General features: G+C 40.9%; 1 protein-coding gene and 1 pseudogene across 1 annotated transcript; both read left to right on the forward strand.

Moving 5' to 3' along the window:
- The first annotated feature begins 1,581 nt into the window (after positions 1–1,581).
- LOC102844790 lies at positions 1,582–3,511 on the forward strand (annotated as a pseudogene).
- Positions 3,512–12,626: 9,115 nt separating this feature from the next.
- On the forward strand, positions 12,627–23,373 carry LOC102845196 (developmental pluripotency-associated protein 2-like). The gene is made up of 5 exons (XM_006894027.1): positions 12,627–12,731; positions 12,822–12,872; positions 13,695–13,950; positions 17,920–18,115; positions 23,325–23,373. Exons 1-5 carry the CDS (start codon positions 12,627–12,629, stop codon positions 23,371–23,373), a joined length of 657 nt encoding a protein of 218 aa, XP_006894089.1.
- Positions 23,374–23,971: the final 598 nt, after the last annotated feature.

Genomic DNA, 23,971 nt, shown 5'->3' on the forward strand with positions numbered 1-23,971 from the left:
GGCACACTTCCCCAGTGCAAGACATCTTTAGATTTTTTGGTTGCTAGTGCCAACACTCTTATTGACTATGCAAAGGCACTTGTCTATTGTAGATCATAACAAATTGTGGCTAACCTTGAGAAGCATGGAATCCCAGAACACTTGATTGTGCTTATGCAAAACCTGTGTTTAGACCAAGAAGCAACTGTATGAACAGAGCAAGGAAACACTATATGTTTCAAAATTGAGAAAGGAGAGTGTCAAGGGTATACCTTTTCTCCATACTTTTTCAATCTATATGCAGAACAGATCATTTGGGGACTTTATGAAGAAAAAATGTGATGTAAGGATTAGGGGAAGACTTATTAACAACCTGTTATGCAGATGATACAATCGTGTTTGCTGCAATGGAGGAGGACTTGAAGTGTTTGTTGCAGAAGGTCAAGGACTGCAACCCTCAATATGGATCGCATATCAACATCAAAAAAGCAAAGATTCTTACCACTGATAATTAGTGAATTGGCAGCATCATGACAGATGGAGAAGAGACTGAGCTTGTAAACAATTTCACCTTGCTCAGATCCACAATCAACACTTTGGGCACTAGCAATAAAGCAACCCAATGATTAATTACTTTAGGAATGCTAAGGAACATGTCATTCTGGACACTAAGGTGCACCTGATCCAGGCTATGATTTTTTTTAATTACTTGCTATTCCTTGAGAGGTAGACAATGACTAAGGATGACAGAAGAATCAATGCCTTTGAGTTGTGGTGCTGCAGAAGAGTCTTGGACATAGCATGGACTGCTGAGAGAACAAATAAGTATATCTCAGAAAGGGTGAAACCACGTTCCTCCTTGGATGCCAAGACTGTGAAGCTCCATCACACATATTTTGAACATGTTGCTAGGAGGGACTTGAAAGGGTGGAGGGTCATTGAAGGAAAGGAAGCCACTGGATGAGACGGATTGACACAGGACTGTGCCAAAAGGGGCCAGGTGTGTCAGTGAAATTGGCTCAGTATGAGGCAAGGTTCAAAACTATTACTCATAGGGTCACTATGAGTCATAGTGGACTCCACGGCACATAACAACGCCAACTGTATTGATTATGGATCCAAGGAAGATTAAATCATTAACGATTTCTCTCTCTTCTCTTTCAACACTTTCTCCTACCTCTCCCCCTCCCCATTTCTCCATTCTTGTTTCCTCAGCTAGCTTAGGGCATGTCCTAACCCGATTCTCTCTGATAGATACAAATCCAAGAAGGGAAGGCCAACCCAGCTCTGGATTTGGACTTGAAGTTCCCTCAATAGTGTCTATTGCTATGTGCTACACAAGAGATATTTTTCAAAAGAAAAACAAACAAAACTATTTTTTTCTACTTGAAAAGACAACGGCCTGTGACTATTGATTAAAAATAGAAATTAAGGCAGTTTTCCTCCAGCTTTGGGTGGTGGCTGCTGCTCGGCTCCTGCTCGAAGTCTGAGCGCGACTCCGCGCCCCACCTCCCGCAGCTGTGCTGCACGCTGGCCGCGCCCTTTGCCTGCCGCTTCTCGCCCCAGTGCACTGCCATCGTGGGCGCCCCGTGAGTGGTCCAGATGCAGGCCATCAAGTGTGTGGTGGCGGGAGATGGAGCTGTCCATAGGATTTACCTGCTCATCAGCTACACGACCAATGCCTTTCCTGGACAGTACATCCCCACCGTCTCTGACAACTACTCTGCCAATGTTATGGTCGATGGAAAACCCGTGAACCTGGGCTCGTGGGACACAGCTGAACAAGAGGACTAGGACCGATTGCGCCCCCCTGGTGAGCCCTGCATCATTCGAAAATGTCCGTGCAAAGTGGTACCTTGAGGTGCGACACCATTGTCCCAACCCTCCCATCATCCTCGTGGGGACCATCTGAGGGATAAGAAGCTCAAATAGAAGAAGCTTGACCCCATCATCTACCCGCAGGGCTTGGCAATGGCGAAGGAGATCGGTGCTGTCAAATGCCTCAAGTGCTCAGCCCTCACCCAGCGAGGCCTTCAAGACAGTGTCCACGAAGCCATCAGAGCCGTCCTGTGCCTCCCCCCGCCCCCGTACCTCTCCTCCTCATCAAGAAGAGGAAGAGAAATTGCCCACTCACTACTGCAAACATCCCAGCCCTCCCGCCCGCCCCTACCCTTTCTATGCTTTGCTCAAAACAAAACGGTGGAACCTTCCCACTCAATGCCAAGTTTTCGTTACAGATTAGATTTTCCATAAAAGCATTTGGAACCAATACGTAATTTCAAAGTTCTATTGAATCTAAGAGGTCAGAACTTACACATTCTATTAAAATTTAGCCCCCAAACTACCAGCCTTGTTGTTGTTGTTGTTGTTGTTGTTGTTGTTATGTGCCGTCAGTCGAGTCGTTTGCAACTCATAGCAACCAGCCTTATTAAAGCCTTATTTTTCAAAAGCCCCCACCTCTTCTAGCTCAGATGAATTGCCAAAATCCCCTGTGAATTAAGTTGCATTGTTGTGCCGCAAACACTAAACATTACACTGCTGGGAAGCCCTTTGTCTAAAGACTGTAGCTTCTGATGTCAGGAGAGGCAGCTACTTGCAACTGATCCTCACAGTCCAGCCTCTTAACAAGACTTAACTGTCCCTAGTCCATTCTGCGCTCACTCGTAACACTGCCCAGCGTCCTGATGGAGCCTGATGCTCACCCCTCTGTGATTCTGCTTTCATAGTGGCATTCTCTAAACCATTACTTCACGAATATCCCGGCCCAGGAGGCCCAGGCGTCTCCTGCGATGAAGTATTCTGGGTGGGCGTGGGTCACTCTGGGTCAACAGAGGCTGAAGACGGTATTTTGACACAAGCCCGCAGTAGCGCTGGTTTACACTACATTAAACACACGTCCAGCAGTGGAATGGTTTCATGGGTAGAAGGCGGGCAAGGGGATTCTGTCAGATCCACACAAGGGCACACAGGTCAGTGGTGTTCCCAGACATCGCCCTCACCCCCACCCCCCACTCCTGCGCCCCTTGGGCCTTTAACCCCTGGCTGGCCGTTCCTGTAGATTCTAACGTAGTGAGTGTTTCCCTTCGAGAACTCCCAATGAGCACTATATCTCCTTGTATTATAAACTCTCTGATGATGCATTAGAAGTCCGTTCTGTGTAGATGAGTTCAGTGCATTCGTGCCATGTTACTTTCCTCAACGCTGAGAAATGCTTGCTTTCTTTAGCTTCCTAGTAACTAGGTGTCAAGATCCTGTGTTGCCACTTGACCCTTTTTCTAATCTTTAGACCTCCTTACACCATGCCCCTCCTCCTCCTCACGGTCCTCCTGCCAAGTGATGACCCTGCTGGGTAACAATGCTGTAACTAAGGACTCTCCACTTTACCTCGTCTGTGTGGACACACCTTCTGTCCCTGCTTCCCCAAGCCCCTATGGACACACCTTCTGCCCCTGCTTCCCCAGGCCCCTATGGACACATCTTCTGCCCCTGCTTCACCACGTCTGGGGCTGCAGTTCGGCCAGCGCAGCTCTGATGTGTCAGGGACCTCACAGGCTGGCAGGACGCAGCTGTGGACCATTAGAACAAAATTTTTTGAATTGACAATTGCAGAATTGTGGAGTGTTTTTTTACATTGATCTTTTTGCTAATGCGATTAGCACTATGTTTTGCATGTATGACTTAATAAATCCTTGATCATAACTTATAAATGGAAATCCAAAATCTCTGTAGACACTCATTAAAATTAATTTAAAAAGCTAAAAAAAAATGAAATTAATCCAATGGCCCTTTTAAGTGGCCATTTGTTGAAATGAAAGACGGGTCAAAGGGAGGAAGTCCTTTCAAGATTAAGTCACAGGGTAAGTAGAGATAGCTGCATCAGTCATGTATTAAAGTGCTGTGGAATATAACAAATAGCAAATTCACATGGGAGATTACTGATCCTTGTCCCACAAAGCAACTGGATTCAAACCATACACCTTTGGGATTACAACACAGTTTTTTACCACTAGGTCACCAGTAGACAACATTACAACAGAGAGAAAAAAGGATGAGATTATTAATGGCTTCATCATACCTGAACCCACAAGCAATACACTTAGTACCATAAGTCAGTAGATCAGGATATGTATTGTATTGAGAAAATCTGCAGTCAAGGACCTTTCCAAATGTTGAGGAACAATGATGTTAGTCTGGGGACTCAGGTATGCCTGATTCAGACTATGGTCATTTCAATTGCTTGCTACACATCTAACAATTGTACAGTGAGAAAGGATGACAAAAGAATTGACGCCTTTGAACCATGGTTTTGGAGAAGAGTAGTGAATATCACATGGACTGCCAGAAGAACAAACAGATCTTGGAGAAGGTGAATTAAAGTGTTCTTTGAAGGCAAAGATGGGGAAACTTCATTTCACATACTTCAGACATGTTTCTAGGAGAGGTTATTCCTTGGAGAGGGACATCATGCTCAGAAAGGTAGAGGGATAGTAAGGGAGAGGAAGATCCTCAACCAGAGTGACTGCACCAAGGTCAGAGATTGTGAGCATGGCACAGAATAGGATAAAGTTATTCATAGGGTCGCTATGAGTTTTACTTGACTCAAAGGCACTTAACAACGACAATAGGTGATCAGACCTCCCTTCACAAAGGGAATCAGCTTCCAAACTGCACTGAAAATGGTGGGCAATACATGTTAGACAAAGAGAAAAGAAAACAATAACAAAAGTTCAGGTCCTGAGCCCTGGAGACCCCTTGTGTCTGTGGGTTTTGGCTATAATAGATGGGAAGGAGCCGTGGTGGCATCCTGGGCTAATAACCTACATGTTGGAGGTTGAAACCATCCAGTGGGTGCTCAAAGAAAAATTCATTAGTCTGATAAAAATTCACAGCCTTGGGAAGTCAATGGAGACTTACTAGGCATAGGAATCAACCTAATGCAGGATTTCTTTTTTTCTTTTTTTAAAAAAAAAGGTTGATCACATCACCAAAATTGTTTTTATGTGTCTTTCTGTCAGAACTGACTCTGAGATGAGCTTCCAGCAGGTATTCAGAGATTCTCTTTCTTCTCCCTTGAAGCAGCTGGTGGTGGATTCAAACTACTCACCTAGGTTTTGGCAGCAAGGCTCCTTGTTTTCTTTACAGGAGTGGACTTGGTGTTTTGGGTTTTTATTTGTTTGAGTCAGCCAGGTGTTGCCATTGAAATTCATGGACCCTCATAGCTGATCCTCCAGAGGGCATTTTGGAAGCTCTAAAACGCCCCACATGCTCCTTCTCCAGAACAGAGTGTAACTCCTTGATTATCAGCCCAATTACCTGAGGGCGGTGCCTCCAGAGATCCCTGGGAGAGGGAATGAGGTAGGGAGGGAAGGTAGGAGGAAGAGGAGGGGAAAGAGAAATAAGAGAGAAAGGAGGAAACCAGAGTGGATCAACTTCCTGGGTAACAGCGAGGAGACATTTGCTTATAAAAGGAGAAAAGGAGAAAGCCTTCAGGTAAAAAGAAGTAGAAGAACTTCGCATTTTCATTTCGCTGGCATTCTCATCTCCTGTGTGTTCTAGGAAAAGGCATTTGCAAGTAACTGTACCGACGAAAACGTAAGTTCTTCTTTTCCCCCGTTGGTTCTCTTTTCAAAATCTTTGAGGATCTCGGATTATGTTCCTCACTTGCCGGGGATCTGACTTTTACTTTCTGGTGAAGAGAAGCTTCTATTTCACCACCGCACCGGTCTAAACAAATTGCTGCTTTTGCCTGTCCCATATGGTGGCTTTGCGTACCTTTGAGCGGGAGTGAAAGACATAAAGTGCCTTGTTATTAGTTCAAAAGAAGAGATTTCGTTATAGAAAGACAAGGAGTGTACCAGGTAGGCAAGATGAACGTGGGAAGACGCGGAAGATCTTGGGTGAAAAGGAGGTGGGATTTTAAATCAAGGTGATCCATTGATTTCTCCAAGGGCAAAGAATTAACATAATTCTCAGTGACCTTGGTGTGGAATGTTTCACCTCGGTTGGTTTATGGTGGTCTGAAAGAGAAACACTTAATAAAGTGTTACTGTTACTACAGAGGGAGCTCTGGTGGCCTAGTGACAAAAAGCTTCACTGCAATCCCAGAGGTTCACTGTTCGAATCCACCAGATGCTCTGCTGGAGAAGGAGGGACAATCTCCTCCTGTACCAGCCAGATCTGATTTGAGGGTACACACACACATACACACACACACACACACACACACACACACACACACACACATAAAATAAAATAGAAAGAAGAAAGTGTTATTACACTAGCCTAGAGAATTGATTTGACTTAAATTAGTAGGGGTAGGATTTGTGGACAAGTCCCCTAACTGCTTTGACCCCATTTATTGCCGAATTCGTTGTTACCCAGTCTAGGTAAAGGGCTGGGTTGTTTTTGGTGTGTGCTTTTTTCCCCCTTAGTTCACAAAAGTAAATGTAAGTGGGAGTTCTTTGAAAAACACTGGTTTACAGAGGCAAAATTCTATACCCACGTAGAGAGTTTGAGAGCAATGGGGAGCTGCTGAAGAGATTTTAAAAGGATGAGGAAGGGTAAAAAGGCATGAGATCAATTTATCTGTTCTTCCCTTGGAGTGAAGTTTACTCACCTTGGAGTTTGAGAGAAAAAGTTAAGTTGTAAAATACATGTTGCTCGCTAGCATTGATCATTTAAGTTATGAGAAGTATTTTCCTCATTTATGGAATAGAAAAAGTAGTACATTTCTAGGAGCTTTGGGGCATTGTTTGTAGGGAGTTAGGTGGTTAACCCTCTGATTGTTCACACCACCAGTTTCTGAGGAGATCTCTTCCTTCCTATGAGATTTACAGCCACAGAAACCTGTTAGAGGCTCAGCTATGAGTTGGTTCTTTTGTCACCATAATATATTGTGAGGATTAAATTGTGAAATGCAGAAAGTACATACCCTAGTCCCTGAGTGCTGTCATATGAAAGAAAGCAGAACACCTCTTAATATCGAGCAAATTTTTAGCCTTGATGATCCCATCTCAGATCTTTTTTCTGTGCCATGGCTGGAGGAAACCCTAACCTTTAGGATAGGAGCAGGCTACAAGCATGTTTGCACTACATAAAAACCTCTGGTATAATTCATGTTAAGGCATGACCCAACCTTCAAGTTGGAACCCACATACCCTGACTCTCCAGCAAGTTTTCAGACATCCTAAATCATAGGAGAGGAGACTACTGGTCATTATTCTTTGAAGCTGTTGATGGATTCGAACCACCTGCACTTGATTTGGCATCACAATGCCCTATCCTCTAGACCATCAGAGCTATTGTCAATTATGTATTCTGTCCTATTTTTCCACTGTGTCTTTCATTCCTTAGACCATTAAGATAATACTGAGTGCCTACTGTACCAGGCTTTGTTAATTTCTGTGAATGGAGAGTAGCAAAAATTAATCTTCTCTCTCTCATTTTAGGGCTAAAACAAGACAATAGCAGAGCTGTAGAGATAGGCAAGGACCAGGATGCTCAGGAATTTGTAAACAAGATGACAATTTGTATTTAAACTGAGTGCAAACCACTGAAAAATCACTGAAGAATTTTAAACAATGGGGAGGAAGAAAGAACAAAGACAAGATGCACTGGGGGTTACCAACACTCTCTAAAGTTCAGTTATAAACTCAAGATGACATTCAAGGCCATAAATAGCAATGGAATGAGTGAGACTGCTCTATCTTCCAATCTGATAGTGGTTTTGAAAAGATTGCCCATATTTCTCCCACATAGCAACTGGTAGATTGAAAACCTTAGGTTTTCTTGGAGACTTGCCTTCTTTTCTTTAATTTTTATTTTATATTGGTTTGCATACAAAGTTCGTATACATTGTGTTTCATACAGTTATTCCCATTCATTGTGTTTTATAAAATTAATCATCATTGAACTATGCCTACCATTACCCCATCTTTCCAGATTCCCTGCTGGATCTGTCTCATTTCCTTTACCCTCTCCCTCCACCTACCAAATGGTGGTGGTGGTGGTGGTGGTTGTTATGTGCCATCGAGTCACTTGTGACTCATAGTGACCCTATGTACAACAGCCCTAAACCCTGCTCTGTCCTGTGCCAATCGCACTGACACACCCACCCCAATTACCCCAGTCACTGAATCAATCCACTTCGTAGAGGGTCTTCCCCTTCTCCCCTGTCCCTCCAGCCTCCCAAGCATGACGTCCCTCTCCAAGGACTGGTTCCTCCTTGCAACATTCCCAAAGTATGTCAGACAAAGCCTCAGAATCCTTGCCACCAAGGAGCAGCCTGGTTTAACCCTCTCCAGGATGAACCTGTTTGTTTTCTTAGCAGTCCATGGTATATTGAATACTCTTGTCCAGCACCACAGATCAAAGGCATCAATTCTCCTTCTATCCTCCCTAGTCATTGTCCAACTCTCTGACGCATAACAACTGATTGCAAAGACAAGGGCCTATATCAGGTGCACCTTATTCTACAGAGTGACACCGTTGCTCTTCAGTATTTTGGAGAGGTCACTAACAGCAGACTTTCCCATCACAATACATCTTTTAATTTCCTGGCTACTGGTGCCAAGAGTGTTGACTATGGAGCCAAGCAAACTAAAGCTGTGAACAATCTCAATCTCTTCACCATCCATCCTGATGCTGCCAGTTGGCCCAGTGGTGAAAATCTTTTTCTTCTTGCCATTGACCCTCAATCCATATTGGAGGCTGCAGTGCTTGACCCTCTGCAGCAAGTGCTCCAGGTCCTCCTCAGTTTCAGCAAACCCGGTTATGTCATCTGCATAATGCAGAATGTTGATGGATCTTCCACAAATCTTGATGCTACACTTCCCCTCATAGAGCCTAGCCTCTCCAATAATCTGTTCTGCATACAGGTTGAAAAGGTATCGAGATAGGACACATCCCTGTCATACACCCTTCCCAATTTTGAACCATGCCGTGTTTCCTTGCTCTGTTCTGACAACTACCTCCTGGTCCAAGTATAGGTTCTGCATTAGCATGATCAAGTGTTCTGGAATTCCAAATGGTGCAACCCTGAAATTTCTCCCTGTCCATCCTCATCCCTCTGCTTCCATACCTTGCCTGTTTGAATCCCCATACATGTTTTACTAGTTCTTCTATTTTTACAATAATGGTCTTATGCAATATTTGTCCAAGTTAGTTCACTCAGCATAATGCTGTCCAGTCTCTCTCAACTTATGTAGTTATTTTCGAAATTGTTGCTCATGGGTGCTGCATAGTAGTCCATAGTGTGAATGTACTACAATTTCTCAAGTCATTCTATCGTGGTTGTATATTTGGGCCATTTCCATGTTCTTGCAATTGTGGATAATGCTGCTATGAACACTGGTGTACAAATCTCTCTTTTTGTCTCAATTCTAATTTCCTAGCAATTCTAAATTCCTAGCGGAATAACTGGGTCATATGGAATTTCTATGGAGCTCCAGTGTGGTCTAGTGTAAGAAACTGCTGTAATCCCAAAAGCTTGCCTTGTTAATCTAGACTGGCATAGAAGACAGTATCTTAATCAAGCACATCATTTAAAGAGGAAAAGGAAATTGGAAAATAACAAATGCTATGTGATTCAGAGCAAACCTAGCAATTCTTCAGTTAAAGGAGGGAGGGATGGGTAAAGGAAAGGGGTAAGACCTGGTGTGAAAAACAATGTATGTGAACTTTATGAACTTTTAAGTAAACCATTGTAAAATGAAAAAAGAATTATTTAAAAAAAGGTTTCGATTCTGTTCATTGAAAAGGTCCTCTCCCATACAAGGCTGGATGGTTTGTTAGTGAAAGGGAGTGGCACTAAAAAACAGTTAAAAAAATTTCGTCTAGATAAAGTCTCTCTCAAAATTATCCCTGTAGTCTAAAAGGATTGAGCTTCAGTCTAATAACCTCCCTTGTTATTGCATACTAAGAGGACACAGCTCCCTTTCAAAATATTTTAAGATAAGTTAGTTTTTTCTTGCTTTCTTGTCTGATCTAGACTTACACTGTTAATCCAAAGGCATAGTCCTTGGGCAATTTGAATCCACCAGCAGCTCTAAGGAAGAAGGGTAAACTCCTCCCTTGTGGTTTTTGTTAGCTACCATTGGGCCCAGTAGACTGTGACTCATAGGGACACTATGATCAACAGATCTGAACCTTGCCCTGTCCTACACAGGTCTCCTGATCTCTCCTCCTTAAGTACATTGTGGTAGTCACTGTGTCAGCTCTTCTCAGGGAGGGGTTTCCTCCCTTTCAATGACTTTCTTTTTTTTCCACAATAAGATGTCTTTCTCCACAGACTGGTTCCTCATGACAATATGAGTAAAATAACTGAAGCAAAGTCTCACCATCCTTGCCTCCAAAGGGCTCTCTGGTTGCATTTCCTTCGAGACAGATCTGTTTGTTCTTTTGGCAGTCCCTGTTACTCAATTACTCATCTCCAACATCACAATTCAAAGGCATCAATTGTTCTTTAGTCTACTTTATTCATTGTGCAACTTTCAGAGGCATAGGAAGTAAGTGAAAATGGGTGAGATTTACAGCTTCTGAAAACCCTATGAAGGGTCAACTAAGAGTTGATTCTGACTTGACAACAATAGTTTTTTTATTCATTATTCAAAGTAGAGAATCAGTAAAAGAGAGGAAGACTCTCAATAGCATGGATTGACACAGTGACACAAAAATGGGCTTGAATATGGTAGAAATCATGATGATGGTGCAGGCTGAGTAAAGTTCTGCTCTGTTCAGAGTATCACGAGGAGGAGGACTCAACTTGATGACTTCTAACAACAGTATTATTGGTTAAGGAGGCCTTGTGATGCAATGCATAAGGTTCTGGGCTTTTAACCAAAAGATATTTTCAGTGGTTTGAGTCCACCAGTTGCTGAGCAGGAGAAAGGTAGGCAGTTTCTTCCAGTAAAGATTTACAATCTTGGAATGATGGAGGGCACTGTGAGCCAGAATCAACCAGTCAGGGCAGTGAGTTTAGGTTTACTCATTAGTTGGGAGCCATTGTAATGGGGTGCTACTAATAAGAGGGTCAGTGGTTTGAATCCACCCACTACTGAGAGGGGAAGAAAGATACGTTTGCTCCCCTTAAGATATATATCCTTGGAAATTGGATGAAGTCACAATGAGTATGAATCAACTTGAAGGCAATTTGTTTGCTTTTGATGTTGGATTCATTAGTGTGTTTTACGCAAATACAATTTAGTTGTGTGGTATCCAAGGAGAATGAGTGACTGATGAAATCTTCTTTTTCCAGAATTTACTTAACATGGACTTAGTTGAAGGAAATCCAAATATTACATTATCTCTAGCAAAGGAAGAATATACAGAAACAGATCAGACAGCACCAAGTGCTCCTCCAATGGCCGATGTCAAGCCGAAGAAGCCCAGGAACCGCAGTAAAGGTATGAAGGCAGGGATTGCTCAGTGCTCCCCATACACCCTTCACTCTGGAGCACTCAGCTGAAGTCTTACCTTCTCCATGGACCCTTCTTATATGAAGTCCAGAAGAGTTCCCAAACTTGCATACTTCACTGTGCTGCCTGCTTTTAAGACCTAAGAGGTGCATGGCGTGCTCTGGATAGAACATCCGGCAGCAAGATGAGTTAAAATTCTCTTATAGAGAGAAATAACTTGGAAAAACATCTAGCATTTACTTGGTAATTAATTACCAGTTAAGTATCTAGCTGCTCTTAATAGACTTTTCCTATATGTTCTCTGTGCTTAGTTTAACACCACAGAGTAACGGTCTCAAGGGGATTTTTATTTTTTTGGACAATAATGAAAACTTCAAGATAATTTAAATAGAAAAGGATCAGAGCTAAGTGATGTGAAATGAGCTAAAATAGAGAAAAAAATGAAGTATATTCACATCGTTGGTTGTAGGGGGAGGAGGGGCCATTCTCTGATTTTTGTAGGAGCAAAATTTTCTGCTCCAAAATCCAAGCATTGCAGGAATAATCCAGTATTATGATCTACATATTTGGGAAGTAAGCATGAAAGAAAAATAAAATTCTAGTATAAGTAGTGTTTAGAATTTAAGGTCCCAATTTTGTGTCTCGTGTCTATCATTTTAAGGTCTTGAGCATAATAATCTTTTTTTTTCATTTTTATTTTGTGTGTGTGTGTGTGTGTGTGTGTGTGTGTGTGTGTGTGTGTGTGCCATCAAATCAAATCTGACTGGTACAGGAGGAGATTGCCCCTCCTTCTCCAGCAGAGCATCTGGTGGATTTGAGCAAGTCTTTTGTTTCCTGTTCCCTAATTTCTCTTCTCATGCCTCAAAGGTTTACAGCCGGAAACCCAATGGAGGGTCACAATAAGCCTAATTTATGAAATACAGAATTTAATGTGATTTGTGTGTACAAACTGGTTTATGAGAAACTCTGTAAATTTTTTTTTTTAATCTAGTCCATGTTGAAGTATATGTTTAAATTCTGGTGGCCTAGTAACAGTCCCTAAGCCACGACCTTCGAATCCACCAGATGCTCCACTGAAGAAGGATGGGCATCCCCTGTGAAAACCAGCTGGAGGGTCAGCTATGGGTTGGTTTCTACTCCGCGGCACACAACAACTTTGGTTTCGCTTTTTTCTCAGTTGCTTCTGAAACAAATGAACAAGTCAAACCTCGCCAAAGATCATCCGGTAACAAAATGATCCGCATTCCTTTGCCAGACATTTTGCCTCCCATTACTGAGGTTCATCGGGACACTTTGCGTTACTGGTGCCAGCAATTAAACCTGAGCACCGATGGGCAGGTGAGTATACCTGCGGAAATCCAGATCCACGGGCGCAGGCATGGATGGGAAACTTGGCTAACTCTTCTGTTTCTTCCATAATTTTCTTAGAAATCAGACCTGTATCTGAGGGTCCAGACAAATTCTTATCCGGACCAAAAGGTAAGTGAGGAGTGTGAGAATGGCTGTGATCCTGGGTCCTCCTTCCACCGCCTTCTCCATGCCTGTGGCTCCTCTAGGGGCAGTTTGCTCAGCCGAGGCTTTGTGACATCTGGAGCGAGGTGGGTGGCTGGGGAGAAAGGGTTCTTTTTCCTTTCCTGCCCATTGTGTTGGAGGCTTTGTGGTTGTCCTACTTCTACCCATGACATGCCAGTAGCACTCCCCCTTCCACCTTTACTTTGACAGTCAGCGTTTTTCCAAACATTGCCAAATATGTCTTTCCTGCAGAGAAAAATTACCTGGTTTGCAATTAATGTCCTAAGAGAAAGCAACCTTGGTAGTACAGCAATTAAAATGCTTGCCCGCCAGCCTAGAGGTTAGTGATTCAAAATCACCAGGCACAGCACGGTAGAAAGCTGGGACATTTTGCTTCTGTAAGGATTTTCGCACCATTGGGGCAATTGTTCTCAGTCCCAGATGATCGCTATGAGTCAGAATTGAGTCAAAGGCAATGGATTTGGTTTTTTAGTTGTTCTGGGGGACTATTTTCTAAACTTTTTCCCCACTGATATACATGCTTGCATCAGTTAAAAGATGCAAAAATTTAACACTTCACTGAATAAGGTCAAAACCAAACCCACGACTGTCCATTCCTACGGGTTCCAACTCAAAGCAGCTGACCATCAGTACATTTGTGTGCGAGGACACTGCCCATCTTTCTGTCTTGGAACATATGGCGGATTCAAACCACTAACTGACCTTTATGTCCCCACCACCACCAGAACTCTCTTTTTAATGAGTACTCACTGTGACTTTCTTTGGCAGTATATTCCTGTCACTCCAAAGGAGGCCAAGATGTGCTCACATTTGAAGAAAAGCAGTACCAAGAGACCAGGACTTCAGAAAAGTTCTAATACCAAGGAGACACAGGAAAGGACCTACATAGCAGAAGTGGTCACTTCAGCTGAGGAGTCCATAATGGCGTCCTGGACAAGAATTTCTTCAAGAGCAGCTCAGCCTAAGGCTGTGAACTCATGTCGCCTTCCTACTGCAGCTGAGACATTGTTGCCGAAAGTCATTGGTAAGAGCAACCTTGAGTGAGTACTCTTCAAGAAAGGGAAACTAGGTTAATTGAGCTTAGTGGATTTATATATTGCAGATGGGATTGATAGATACCCATGTGATTCCTGGTTAGATATTTTTTGTTGTTTTGAATTATTTACTGCTCTCCCAGTTCAACTGGTAAGACTTGATAGGAATTATCTCAGAATGGGTATTTCACAACTAGGAGGACACAACCTGCAGGCTAGTGGAGGTCAGGGTGGCCAATGAGTTGTGAGCCCTGATTGGACAGATGTATTCCATGGAACAATTGGCAAAGCCATATAGCTGGCCCAGCTAAATATCAGGATCTGGGCATAGGCTAACTGAACACGTTTTTACTATATATAAGTGAGAGGTTGGCATTAAGCAGTTCTCATTTTACTTTAGATGCAATTCATTGTAAAAGGAGCTAGTTTAAAATATGAAAAAACCACTGCCATCCAGTCAGCTCTGACTCTTAGCATTGGTTAAATTTTTTTAAATCTGATGATTTAGTGGAGACGCATTACTTAGCAGAATTCTCTGGTGAGAGAAAAGTATAATCTGATTGTAGGATCACCTACAACCTGAAGACTCACTGTTGACGGCCAGCTTATAGATTTTGACTGATAGCCACTCTACAGGACAAAATAGAAATGACCCCAAAGGATTTCCAAGTTGTCAATCTTTTCATATGCAGCCTGTCTCATATTTCTCCCACTTAGTGGCTGGTCGGTTCAAACCACAAACCTTTTGGTCAAGCAGCCTAATTATAAACAAACACTAGCCTTTAATATAAATAACACTGGCACAAATTTTTTTTATCTTATGTGGATCCATAATCAACACTATTGGTGCAAGCAGTCAAGGAATCGAAGGATGTGTTGCATTGGGAAACTCTGCAGTCAAGGCTCTATCCAAGGTGCTGAACAACCTTGATAGCAGTTTAAACCAAGCCACAGTCTTTTCAATTACTTCTGATGCAACCTAAAATTGGACAATGACTAAGGATGAAGAAAAATCAATGTCTTTTAGTTGTGGTTTTGGAGAAGAGAATTGAATAGTCATGGACTACCAAAAGGAAAAACAAATATGTCTTAAGAGAAAGTACAACCAGCGTGCTCCTTGTAGGTGAGAATGGTGAAGTTTTGTCTCACATACCTTGGGCATATTGCTAGGAAGGACCAGTTTCTGGGAAACTGCATTATGGTTAGAAAGGTAGAGGGTAAGCATAAGAGAGGAGGACCCTTAATTAAGATAGATTGACACAGTGGCTTTAACAATGGGCTCAAGTATTTAAGAAATGGTGATGGGAGCTCTGGTGGCCTAGTGGCAAGAAGCTGCACTGCAATCCCAGAGATATGCAGTTCAAATCCACCAGATGCTCTTTTGAAGGAGGGACAATATCCTCCTGTACCAGTCAGATCCGATTTGATGGTACACACACACAAAATAATAAAATTTAAAAAAAGAAAGAAATGGTAAAGGTGGCATTAGGATAGGGCAGGATGGGGCTGCTAGAAGTCACAGTAGCAGACTCAATGATGCCTAACAGCAGCAGCAGCAGCAGCAGCACAAAGAAACAGCATTCCTTGGTTTCCAAAACACCTTACTGTGCTGCTTCCCAGTAAAAATTCTTCCTCCTCACAGTGAAAAACCTGTTTCCTGATTTTAGTGATATCTCTTATCTGTTTTTCTTGAAATATATCCCTATAAATAATATAGTTTAGATTTCTTTCTTTCTTAACTTGAGGCACGTGCAATAACACTCTATCGTTTTGTGAAGAAACTTTAGTGCTACAGTGAATTCACATTTGACTCTTAACCAAAAGGTCAAAGGTTCAAATCCCCTGGCCAATCTGCAGGATTTAGTAAGATTGTCTGTCTTTGTAAAGATTAGCAGCCTTGGAAACTATTGAGCAATTCTGCTATCATCTATAATACATAGGGAGTGCTGATGGTTTTGTGTTGTTACGTGCTGTGGAGTAGTGTCTGACTCAGTGATCCCATAAGCAACAAATCTGAACTCTGTCCTATTCTGTACCATCGTTATCATCCCCAATACATTTAAGCACATTGCTACAAACACTGTATCAATCCATCTCTCTCTGAGGGTTTTCATCTCTTTCACTGACTCTCCACTTTCCAAACATAATGCCTCTTTCTAAGGAATAGCCTCTCCTAACAAGTCCAAAATATATGAGATGAAGATTCACTGTCTTTACCCCCTAGAAATACTCCAGCTGCACTTTCTCCAAGACTTGTCTGTTTTTACTTTTGCACCTTAGGCTTCAAACTGATGTCATTGCTCTTCAGAGCTTTGGAGAGACCCCTGACAGCTGACTTTCCCAATGCCATATGTCTCCCAATCTGTGGACTGCGGGTACCAAGGATATTATTGACTGTGGATCTAAGCAAGATTAAATTGTTGACAATTTCAATCTTTTCTCCCTCTATCATGATTTTGTCTATTTGCCCAGTGGTGAGGATTTTTGTTTTCTTGTGCTTTCAAAGCACAAGTATGTGGTAAAAATCCACCAGCTGCTCTGCAGGAGAAAGATGGATAATTTCCTATGTGATTTACTGCCTCAGAAGGGTCAGCTATGGGTCAGTTCCAATTTGATGTGATACAACATTACATAGGGAACTCTGGTGGCATAGTGGTAAGGAGTAGTGCTGCCAAACCAAAGGCATATGTTTTAAATCCACCAGCTTCTCCACAGGAGAAAAATGGCCACCTAATGTGCAATTTCCTGCTTCAGGAAACCCTCTGGAGGGTCAGCTATAAGTGGGTTCTGACTCAACTGTGTACAACAATATCAATAAGTCAGAATAAATTCCATGAAATGAGTTTGTGTGCATCTATGTGTATATGTGTGACTTGTTTTCCCTCCTAAATATTATTAGTTTTATACAGATTGTTTCCTATAGCCCTGATTCATTTCATCATCATGTCGTTACTATGTGCCATTAACTCAGAGCTAACGCAAAGCTGACACTCCATTGAGTTTTCAGAGGTTATATATTGCACGGGATGAGATTGCTCATCTTTCTCCCAAGGAGCACCAAGTATAGTATGCATTTATTATCTATCTGTTTATAGATTTACTTACTTATTTCTGCATCTATAAACATTCATGTTCATGCCTTTGTAGGCATTCATATATAAATTTTTCAAGCTTTGAACAAAGCCTTTTCTTGCCTATTATTGATAATTAAGGCAATATAGTGTGGAGGTTAGGGAAATGTACTGTGGATTAAAATACCTGAATTTAAACACACACACACACACACAAAGTGAATTTTATGTCATGACTCTGGAAAACTAAAACCACTAAACTTCACTTTCTTCATTTGTAAATAATAAAAGTAAATAGGTTGATAAATAATAATTTTCTTAAGAACAAAAGCAATATACCAAACAAAATAGTCTATCTTGTAAGAAGTGTGACCAGGATACCCATTAGAGAAGAGAGGGAGACTTCAATTCATGTACTTGTGAGGGCCCAAACTTGCAAAAGGACAACTTGCTTGGAAATGTGAAGGTTCAGTAAAGGAGAAGAAGAGGCTCAACAGGATGGGTTGACTCAGTGATTTTAACAGCGGGTTTGAGAACAGCAGAGATTGGTGAGCTCTGGTGGCCTAGTGGCAAGAAACTGCATTGCAATCCAAGAATAGCAGAGATGGATAGGATGGTGCAGGTTGTGATCTGCCCTTCATAAGGTCACTATGAGCAGGAGCTGATTTGATAGCAATTAACAATCTCAGAATCTTGGATACAAACAAGCAACCTAAAAAGTTATCATGTCTTTCCTCATGAGACATAATTTAGGAACTTATAGTGGCTTTTGATCTACATTTTCATGCTTCTGATTCAATTGTGGTGTTTTGATTTTTTAAGAAAGGCTGATGGGCTGGATTGGGGAGTGTTAGTCCTTGATTTTGTTGCTTCTCTTTATTTTTCTAGGTGGTAGATGGTGTGTGGTCCATGGCAGAGTTCTCCCCTCAGACGTAGATGGTTGGGTTCGTCTGCAGTTCCACTCAGGTCAAGTCTGGGTGCCAGACAGTCCTAGAAAGATGATCTCTCTCTTACTACTACCAGCCTGTGTTTTTCCATCTCTAGAAATGGAAGATAATATGCTGTGTCCTCAGTGTGTTCAGAGGTAACTCTAAAGTATTTTTCTAAGCAGAACACACAGAACAGTAAAAGTCTAAATGGGTATCTGACATACATAAATATTTTGGAATATACTAGGGAAAATTTACTTGGGACAATTGGCTTCATTATTCCTGGTGACATAGTCCACAGGAAGCTGCTAACACCAACGCGGTACCTCTCCAGTGGCTCTAATCCACCAGCAGCTACATGGGAGCAAGACGGGTCATCTCCTCATATGTGATTGAGAGCCTCTGGAAAATTCTCTGGAGGGCCAGCTATAAGTGGGTTCCAACTTGACAGCAATGAATTAGAATTAAGTATCAGACCTTTTTATTAATTAGCCAGGTAGGCCAGGCAAATAATAGGAAACAGAAAGACCTTTAAGTGGATTAGAACTTTATTGTATGTGTGTACCATCCCTACCTGGTACCAACAGTTATTAGGTTGGGCTGTTACCTAAAGAGTGAGAAGTTTGAGGTTATTCAGAGGTACCTCAAAAGAAATCCCTGTTGATCTTAAAAAAGTACCCCGTGTAAACCTCTACAGGACCCTGATTCTATTCTGACATGCATGTAATCTGCATGAGTAGGAACTATATTGGTAGTAACTGGTACTAATTTAACTAGGTACTTTTTAGCAGACTTACAGTATCTTAACAAGTCTGAGCTTTCTGTCAGCCTCATTTTTAGAGACTTGTCATGTTAGTTTCTTGGTGCTCCTGTAACATACACTACAAGTGGGTGGCTTTAGCAAACAAATATCACTGGCTTTAGGTAAAGGCACTCTCTGTTAGCTCTGTGGGAAAGTCTTTGTTTCCTCTTTGGCGGTCTTCCCTTTCCATGAAGATTTATTTCCCGTGTTTTTACTTGCTCTCTTCTGAGTTTAATCTGCTCTTTCTACATCTCAAAAAACTTTAGGTTTAATATACTGTACACTGATAGGACTGCATCAACATAACATACCCAGATGAGGTATCACTTATTGGCATATGGCTTAGGATACAATTCAATTCCTAAAACCTAGTTTAAGGAAGAGAGGTGGGCCCAAAAAACTAAACAAATAAACAGAGATGCATATTAAGAGTTTTTACTCTGTGACAAATAACTATCTGAGAATAAAGATTTGTTGTTGTTATGTACAGTTGGAACTGACCCACAGCTGACACTCCAGTGGGTTTTCAAAGGCAGTAAATCACAGCTCAGAAGTTGCTTTCCTCCCTTGAAAAAGCTGGTGGATCTGAACCACATGCTTTCCAGTTGGCAGTGTGTATCTCCTTATCACTAGGCCACCAGGTTATTGTTGTTGTGTGCCATTGAGCTGGAACTGCCCCAGGCAGTAAATTGCGCAGGAGGAGATTGCCCATCATTCTCCTATAGTGCAGCTGACGAATTCGAACTGCATGCCTTTACAAGCTGTCAGCTTTTCACTAGTAGTGTAAAAATCTGTGTAGTATGCTTGAAGGGAAATGAGTGAGAAAAGCTATGAAAATCTATGGAAAGCACCTGGTTTGAAATAGTTTATAGAACATTAAGGTGATTGCTGCAATAGGCTCTTAGTGTGTCAGGAAGTGTGAAGATGGCACAGGATAGGACGGGGTTCAGATCCACTGTTCATAGGGTTGCTGTGAGTTGTGCTCAACTAGACAGCACCTAACAACAGCAACAAAACATCTACTGAGAAAAAGTTTACCAGTTGGAAAACAGTAACTGTGGGATATAGATAGTGGGAACAGCCCATACAAACATGGAATAAATGAAAGAATATGCTGTACTTAGAAATTGCCAACGTCAGTATGATGGAAGCTTGTATAAAATTTCCAGATGGGGGAAACAAATCATGCTGGATTTAATGTATGTGTTAAAGGTCTTACATATTAAATATCCTGTAGTTCACTGTTCTGTCACTTTTGAGGTACAAGTATGTTTGAGAATATAATACTCACTTTAGGGAGCTCATGGCTTTAGTGGTAGGGAATTGCACTGTGAACACAAAGGTATTTGGTTCAAATCAACCAGCTGCTCTGCAGGATAAAGATGGGCGGTTTTCTCCCATATGATTTATTGCCTCTGAAAATCTACTAGAGGGTCAGCTATGGGTGGGTTGGTTCTGACTCAATTGGTACATGACAACAATGCGACTATATACCCTCCCTTTAGAACAATATACGTGTGGGCATACACATACAAGTCATGTTAGATTGTATACAGACCCTGGTGGCATAAATGATTAAGTACTCAACTATTAATTAGCTGAAGGTTGCCAGTTGAGATCTATCCAGAGCCATCTGGGAAGACAGATCTGATGATCTGCTTCTAAAAACCTTATGAAGCAGTTCTACTCAGCACACATGAAGTTGTTAGGTATTTGAATTGATTGGCTGGCAGCTAACAACATGGAACTGCTAATGTCCATAGACAAGTATTAAATTCAGCTGTCACGGGATTAATTAGAGGTAATATGAAAGGGATATGGAGGGAAGTGTTATCTCTTTTTATTTTTTTTATTATCATTAGACTACTTTATTTACAAAATCCGAATACATTGTTTTCCAGAAAATATTCTTTCAATTTCCCTCACCGCCCCACCTATCAAATTGTACAACCCCATGATTAATCTCCCTTCCCCCTGCACATCCTCATCCTTCTGCTTCCCCCTCCCTCCCTTTGGATCCTCATACTCATTCTACAATAATGGTTTTATACAATATTTGTCCTTGTGGGACTGAGTTAGTTCACACAGCATAATACTCTCCAGTCCCTCCCAAGTTAGGTAATAATTTACAAAATAATTGCTCCATAGTGCTCTGTGTGATGCATAGGAGATTCCATTGTGTGAATGTACCATAATTTCTCAATCCATTCACTTGTGGTTGAACATCTGAGCTGTTTCCATGTTCTTGTGATGAAAAATAATGCTGCTATGAACAATGGTGTACAAGTCTCTGTGTCTCAGTTCTCATTTTCTCAGGGTATATTCCAAGGAGGTGGAATAGCTGGATCATATAGAATTTCTATATTCAGCCTTTTTTCAATTGATATTTTAATGAAAGTTTATAGAGAATTTGGATTTCCATTCATTCACTGTTGTACATTTTCTTCCCTCCCCCCACCCCAGTTTGCTTTTCTCTTTGAAAAAAAAATTCTTTCACTGTTGTATAATTCCCTCCCACACCCCTATCAAGTCCACTTTACTATGCAGCTCTTATTCTGGACTAATGTCTGGTAAATAATACCTATCATATGTTCCTTTTAAGCAGTTCTCTCCCTCATCTGTTTCAATGCTGTATACATTATTTATCCCCTTTTTTCTTAGTTTCCCTCCAACCCTGATGTCAGTCCTGTTTTATAACAGTGGCATTATACAGTATATGTCCTTTTGTGACTGAGATATTTCACTCAGCATAGTGTCCTCCAGAGTCACCCATTTTGTATATTTCATAAGTTCCTTGTTTTTCAATGCTGCATAATATTCCATTGTATGGATATACCACAGCTTCTCTATCCATTCATTCATTTGTTGATAAATGTTCAGCTTTTTTCAGGAAGCACCAAACTGCCTTCCAGAATGGTTGCACCATTTTACAATCCCACCAACAATATATAAGAGTTCCTTTCTCACCATACCCTCTCCAACATTAATTACTTGATGCCCTGATAAACTTTGCTGCTATTTCTGGAGTGAGATGGTACCTTATTGTGGTTTTGATTTGCATGTCTATTGTTGCCAATGATTTTGAGCATTTCTTTGTCTGTTTGCCATTTGAATATCTTCCTCTCTGAAAATTCTTTCCATGCCTTTTGCCCATTTTGTAATTACATTATCAGTCTTTTTCTTGTGGAGGCCCTGGAGTATTCTGTAGACTTTCCTTATGAGACTCTTGTCTGAGATGGTATTGCCAAATGTTTGCTAGCAGTCAGTAGGTTTTCTTTTCACCCTGTTGGAAAAAAAATGTTTTATATAAGCATGGATTTAATTATTAGAAGGTCTCATTTATCAGTTTTATCCACGTCAGATTGTGCATTTCTGGCTGTACTTGGCAGTATCTTTATACTTGGACTAGTGCTTCTAAGCTTGATTCCGGTTTATCTCTTATAAACTTTATGGTTTTGGGTTTTACTCCCAGGTCCCTCTCTGATCCACCTTGAATTGATTTTTGGTGTGAGGTGTGGATGTTTTATTTTTTAAGTTATTTTGGAGTGTAAACAAATCTTCCAACAGGAAAACTAGAGTGGAGGACTGATGAGAGATTATAATTCAGATCAGGCCTAATATAGGACTTTGATAAAAAATTTAAACAAGAATGGAATAAATTCAAGAGATGTATAGGCATAAAGGGAGCAGAATGCAGTTTTAAAAGATAAGAGGAAGAGAGGAGTTCGGCACAGAGGGAAGTATATTTGATAATTGGAAGATGCTCAAATAGATGCTCTTGAGTTCCAGGAGAACCATGGTTCAGATATGAACAGCTTTGAGAGTCACTACCATGTAAACTAAGTAATAAAAGAACTGAAAAAAGAACCCTAAAGAGAATCAACAGTGGACAATGGAAACAGCAGAAACTAGTACAGTTGGGGCAAAGCATCTGTTAAGGGTAATGGAAAAACCAGTAAATGAGTAATGGTGGCGATTAAACAGCATGATTAAGCAACGTCATTGACTCACACATAACACAAGTGTTAAAATGGCAAATTTCTTTTTAAATATACTTACAGTAATAATAAAAATAACAAAGAATTTTGGAGATTAAGTAAAAAGAAGCAATGAACAGAAGTTTAGAAAGAAGTGGGTGACAATGAGATGACCATGATTTATTACAGTGCTGTTAGGAATGGCAATTTAGGACCGCCCTGGTGACCTTTTTGAGAGTAGTTTCAAGATGTCAGTAGAAGCAAAAGTGTAATTGGGGTAGGTTAGAATAAAGTATGTGAGGAACTAATCAGAGGCTGTGTCTGCAATCTCTAGGAGGGAATTACATTACAGTTAAATGAGGAAACAATGTTAAGAATAACATTTCCCCCTTTATGTGTTCCCTCTGTCCCTTTTAGACTGGCCATATGGGAAGGAAAGGGAGTGTATAAAATGTTAGAAAATAGTTCACAAGTCCTGCAAATTTGTGACTAATCTGTTTCTTCATTTATTAAATATATTCTCTTTATCAACCACCATTAAGTAGTAGAACACTGTTCAAAATTGTTTTCTAATTTGTCTTACAGGAATAAGAAGACAGTGAAAAGATTGCTAGCATTGGGGAAGGCTAAGTAGCCTGATGTGGATACCTCAACATCACGCTTTTTGGAAGAATAAACAAATGATGAAGAGTCTAAATTTTAAACTACATGCATCCCAGTGATTGCTTCATAAAAAATAGGCTTCTCCATCAATCCCAGTTCAAATATTCCTCTGTGTTGGGCTCCTATAATATATCTTTTAAATAGTGTTCTGCTATGGAAAAATAAACTAGTAAATATTTTTACTATTAAGTATTTGGACTACAATTTATTTTTTTTTACAATTTATTTTTATATATGTTCACAGTATTAAAAGTACATAATATCTTTTTATACTTGTGAAATGGATCTCATTACTAAATTGAAAAAATTCTTTGTGCAATTATATTTTGTGTCTATATTTGTACAATAAAGTTTTTGTAAGAATTGCTGGAGTTTAGTTGTAATTTTTAATTGCTTATTTGTTCTTCATAGTGATTGTTCTAATTGACAGTGACTGTTAATGTTGTTGTTAGGTGTCATTGAGTCAAGTAGGGTTCAACAGTGACCCTGTGAACAACAGACCTGAACTTTGACCTATCCTGTGCCATCCTCACAGAAGAATGATTTAACAAACATGGATGACAGCTCTT

This window comes from Elephantulus edwardii, unplaced genomic scaffold (genome assembly GCF_000299155.1).
Source record: "Elephantulus edwardii isolate Elephantulus edwardi_28Jun2011 unplaced genomic scaffold, EleEdw1.0 scaffold00133, whole genome shotgun sequence".
NCBI classification, from domain to species: Eukaryota; Metazoa; Chordata; class Mammalia; order Macroscelidea; family Macroscelididae; genus Elephantulus; species Elephantulus edwardii.

What these genes read in the sequence shown, in the direction of transcription:
- LOC102845196 (XM_006894027.1), top strand. Translation starts at nt 12,627, where the DNA reads ATGATCCGCATTCCTTTGCCAGACATTTTGCCTCCCATTACTGAGGTT. An exon ending in ATTGTTGCCGAAAGTCATTG is followed by an intron (nt 13,951 to 17,919) that starts GTAAGAGCAACC and finishes TTATTTTTCTAG; the next exon opens with GTGGTAGATGGTGTGTGGTC. An exon ending in TGTCCTCAGTGTGTTCAGAG is followed by an intron (nt 18,116 to 23,324) that starts GTAACTCTAAAG and finishes TTTGTCTTACAG; the next exon opens with GAATAAGAAGACAGTGAAAA.